Source organism: Caretta caretta, chromosome 23 (assembly GCF_965140235.1).
Source record: "Caretta caretta isolate rCarCar2 chromosome 23, rCarCar1.hap1, whole genome shotgun sequence".
NCBI classification, from domain to species: Eukaryota; Metazoa; Chordata; order Testudines; family Cheloniidae; genus Caretta; species Caretta caretta.
This window is the reverse complement of record NC_134228.1, coordinates 14,383,724-14,388,031: the sequence shown is the minus strand read 5'-3', so window position 1 is coordinate 14,388,031 and position 4,308 is coordinate 14,383,724. Positions and strand designations below refer to the sequence as shown.

At 51.1% G+C, this 4,308-nt stretch overlaps 1 protein-coding gene across 1 annotated transcript; it reads left to right on the top strand.

The window, feature by feature from the left end:
• Positions 1–547: 547 nt before the first annotated feature.
• Positions 548–2,810, top strand: LOC142069865 (uncharacterized). Its single transcript, XM_075122486.1, has 2 exons — positions 548–1,536; positions 2,125–2,810. The coding sequence occupies exons 1-2, from the start codon at positions 954–956 to the stop codon at positions 2,664–2,666; spliced, it is 1,125 nt and encodes a 374-aa protein (XP_074978587.1). The 5' UTR covers positions 548–953; the 3' UTR covers positions 2,667–2,810.
• The last annotated feature ends 1,498 nt before the right edge of the window (positions 2,811–4,308 follow it).

Here is a 4,308-nt window from a genome sequence, read left to right as displayed (position 1 = left end):
TAAACGGGCTTACTTGGTTAGCCAAGCCAATATCTGGTGTGTTATCGTACTGCCAAGGCCTACTCTGGTTTCCCATAGTTCAGATGGCAGGAGAGACAGCAAGAGACAGCCCAGCTCAGAAAGGCAGCAGAGTGCCCCACCCAAAAAAAGGAGAGGAAGTAAATCTACTCCCCAAAACAAGAGAGTGAGAAATCCTCAAAATCCTTCTGTGTCTTAAACCTGGCCCCAGCACAGAGGGTCAGAAAAGCTTAAATCAGAGCCTAGAAACAGCAGAGGGAGCAGCCAGGAGAAGGAGAAAGACCCTGTCAGTGTCCTAAATGCGGGGAAATGTTTGGCTGGAGCTCAGACTTGATTACATACCAGGAGAGAAACCCTATAGATATCCTGAATGTGGGAGAGGATTCAATGGGAACTCAAAGCTTAGTGTCCATCAGAGAATCAACTCAGGGGAGTGCCCCTGAGGGCTGTGAATGTGGGAAAAGATTTGGTGGGAATTCAACGCCCACTAAGCACCTAAGAATCCACACAGGAGACCCCATCAGTGTGGTGAGTGTGGGAGAGGATCCTGGGAGACTTCAGACCTCATCATCCATCAGAGCCCTGGTCTACACTAGGACTTTAGGTCGAATTTAGCAGCGTTAAATCGATTTAAACCTGCACCCGTCCACACAATGAAGCCCTTTATTTCGACTTAAAGGGCTCTTAAAATCGATTTCCTTACTCCACCCCTGACAAGTGGATTAGCACTTAAATCGACCTTGCCGGCTCGAATTTGGGGTACTGTGGACACAATTCGATGGTATTGGCCTCCGGGAGCTATCCCAGAGTGCTCCATTGTGACCGCTCTGGACAGCACTCTCAACTCAGATGCACTGGCCAGGTAGACAGGAAAAGAACCGCGAACTTCTAAATCTCATTTCCTGTTTGGCCAGCGTGGCAAGCTGCAGGTGACCATGCAGGGCTCATCAGCACAGGTGACCATGATGGAGTCCCAGAATCGCAAAAGAGCTCCAGCATGGACCGAACGGGAGGTACGGGATCTGATCGCTGTTTGGGGAGAGGAATCCGTGCTATCAGAACTCTGTTCCAGTTTTCGAAATGCCAAAACCTTTCTGAAAATCTCCCAGGGCATGAAGGACAGAGGCCATAACAGGGACCCGAAGCAGTGCCACGTGAAACTGAAGGAGCTGAGGCAAGCCTACCAGAAAACCAGAGAGGCGAACGGCCGCTCCGGGTCAGAGCCCCAAACATGCCGCTTCTATGATGAGCTGCATGCCATTTTAGGGGGTTCAGCCACCACTACCCCAGCCGTGTTGTTTGACTCCTTCAATGGAGATGGAGGCAATACGGAAGCAGGTTTTGGGGACGAAGAAGATGATGATGATGATGAGGTTGTAGATAGCTCACAGCAAGCAAGCGGAGAAACCAGTTTTCCCGACAGCCAGGAACTGTTTCTCACCCTGGACCTGGAGCCAGTACCCCCCAAACCCACCCAAGGCTGCTTCCTGGACCCGGCAGGTGGAGAAGGGACCTCTGGTGAGTGTACCTTTTAAAATACTGTACATGGTTTAAAAGCAAGCATGTGAAAGGATTACTTTGCCCTGGCATTCGCGGTTCTCCTAGATGTAGTCCTAAAGCCTTTGCAAAAGGTTTCTGGGGAGGGCAGCCTTATTGCGTCCTTCATGGTAGGGCACTTTACCACTCCAGGCCAGTAACACGTACTCGGGAATCATTGTAGAACAAAGCATTGCAGTGTATGTTTGCTGGCATTCAAACAACATCCGTTCTTTATCTCTCTGTGTTATCCTCAGGAGAGTGAGATATAATTCATGGTCACCTGGTTGAAATAGAGTGCTTTTCTTCAGGGGACACTCAGAGGAGCCCATTCCTGCTGGGCTGTTTGCCTGTGGCTAAACAGAAATGTTCCCCGCTGTTAGCCACAGGGAGGGGGGAAGGTTGAGGGGGTAGCCACGCGGTGGGGGGAGGCAAAATGCGACCTTGTAACGAAAGCACATGTGCTATGTATGTAATGTTAACAGCAAGGTTTACCCTGAAAGAGTGTAGCCACTGTTTTATAAAATGTGTCTTTTTAAATACCGCTGTCCCTTTTTTTTTCTCCACCAGCTGCATGTGTTTCAATGATCACAGGATCTTCTCCTTCCCAGAGGCTAGTGAAGCTTAGAAAGAAAAAAAAACGCACTCACGATGAAATGTTCTCCGAGCTCATGCTGTCCTCCCACACTGACAGAGCACAAACGAATGCGTGGAGGCAAATAATGTCAGAGTGCAGGAAAGCACAAAATGACTGGGAGGAGAGGTGGCGGGCTGAAGAGAGTAAGTGGCGGGCTGAAGAGAGTAAGTGGCGGGCTGAAGACAGGGCTGAAGCTCAAATGTGGTGGCAGCGTGATGAGAGGAGGCAGGATTCAATGCTGAGGCTGCTGGAGGACCAAACCAGTATGCTCCAGTGTATGGTTGAGCTGCAGCAAAGGCAGCTGGAGCACAGACTGCCACTGCTGCCCCTCTGTAACCAACCGCCCTCCTCCCCAAGTTCCATAGTCTCCACACCCAGACGCCCAAGAACGCGGTGGGGGGGCCTCCGGCCAACCAGCCACTCCACCACAGAGGATTGCCCAAAAAAAAGAAGGCTGTCATTCAATAAATTTTAAAGTTGTAAACTTTTAAAGTGCTGTGCTTAAAGTGCTGTGTGGCATTTTCCTTCCCTCCTCCACCACCCCTCCTGGGCTACCTTGGTAATCATCCCCCTATTTGTGTGATGAATGAATAAAGAATGCATGAATGTGAAGCAACAATGACTTTATTGCCTCTGCAAGCGGTGATTGAAGGGAGGAGGGGCGGGTGGTTAGCTTACAGGGAAGTAGAGTGAACCAAGGGGCAGGGGGTTTCATCAAGGAGAAACAAACAGAACTTTCACACCGTAGCCTGGCCAGTCATGAAACTGGTTTTCAAAGCTTCTCTGATGCGTACCGCGCCCTCCTGTGCTCTTCTAACCGCCCTGGTGTCTGGCTGCGCGTAACCAGCAGCCAGGCGATTTGCCTAACCTCCCACCCCGCCATAAACGTCTCCCCCTTACTCTCACAGATACTGTGGAGCACACAGCAAGCAGTAATAACAGTGGGAATATTGGTTTCACTGAGGTCTAAGCGAGTCAGTAAACTGCGCCAGCGCGCCTTTAAACGTCCAAATGCACATTCTACCACCATTCTGCACTTGCTCAGCCTGTAGTTGAACAGCTCCTGACTACTGTCCAGGCTGCCTGTGTACGGCTTCATGAGCCATGGCATTAAGGGGTAGGCTGGGTCCCCAAGGATACATATAGGCATTTCAACATCCCCAACAGTTATTTTCTGGTCTGGGAATAAAGTCCATTCCTGCAGCTTTTGAAACAGACCAGAGTTCCTGAAGATGCAAGCGTCATGCACCTTTCCCGGCCATCCCACGTTGATGTTGGTGAAACGTCCCTTGTGATCCACCAGAGCTTGCAGCACTATCGAAAAGTACCCCTTGCGGTTTATGTACTCGGCGGCTTGGTGCTCCGGTGCCAAGATAGGGATATGGGTTCCGTCTGTGGCCCCATCACAGTTAGGGAATCCCATTGCAGCAAAGCCATCCACTATGACCTGCACATTTCCCAGGGTCACTACCCTTGATATCAGCAGATCTTTGATTGCGTGGGCTACTTGCATCACAGCAGCCCCCACAGTAGATTTGCCCACTCCAAATTGATTCCCAACTGACCGGTAGCTGTCTGGCGTTGCAAGCTTCCACAGGGCTATCGCCACTCGCTTCTCAACTGTGAGGGCTGCTCTCATCTTAGTATTCATGCGCCTCAGGGCAGGGGAAAGCAAGTCACAAAGTTCCATGAAAGTGCCCTTACGCATGCGAAAGTTTCGCAGCCACTGGGAATCGTCCCAGACCTGCAACACTATGCGGTCCCATCAGTCTGTGCTTGTTTCCTGAGCCCAGAATCGGCGTTCCACAGCATGAACCTGCCCCATTAGCACCATGATGCATGCATTGTCAGGGCCCATGCTTTCAGAGAAATCTGTGTCCATGTCCTGATCACTCACGGGACCACGCTGATGTCGCCTCCTCGCCCGGTATGGCTTTGCCAGGTTCTGGTGCTGCATATACTGCTGGATAATGAGTGTGGTGTTTAATGTGCTCCTAATTGCCAAAGTGAGCTGAGCGGCCTCCATGCTTGCCTTGGTATGGCGTCCGCACAGAAAAAAGGCGCGGAACGATTGTCTGCCGTTGCTCTGACGGAGGGAGGGGCAACTGACGACACGG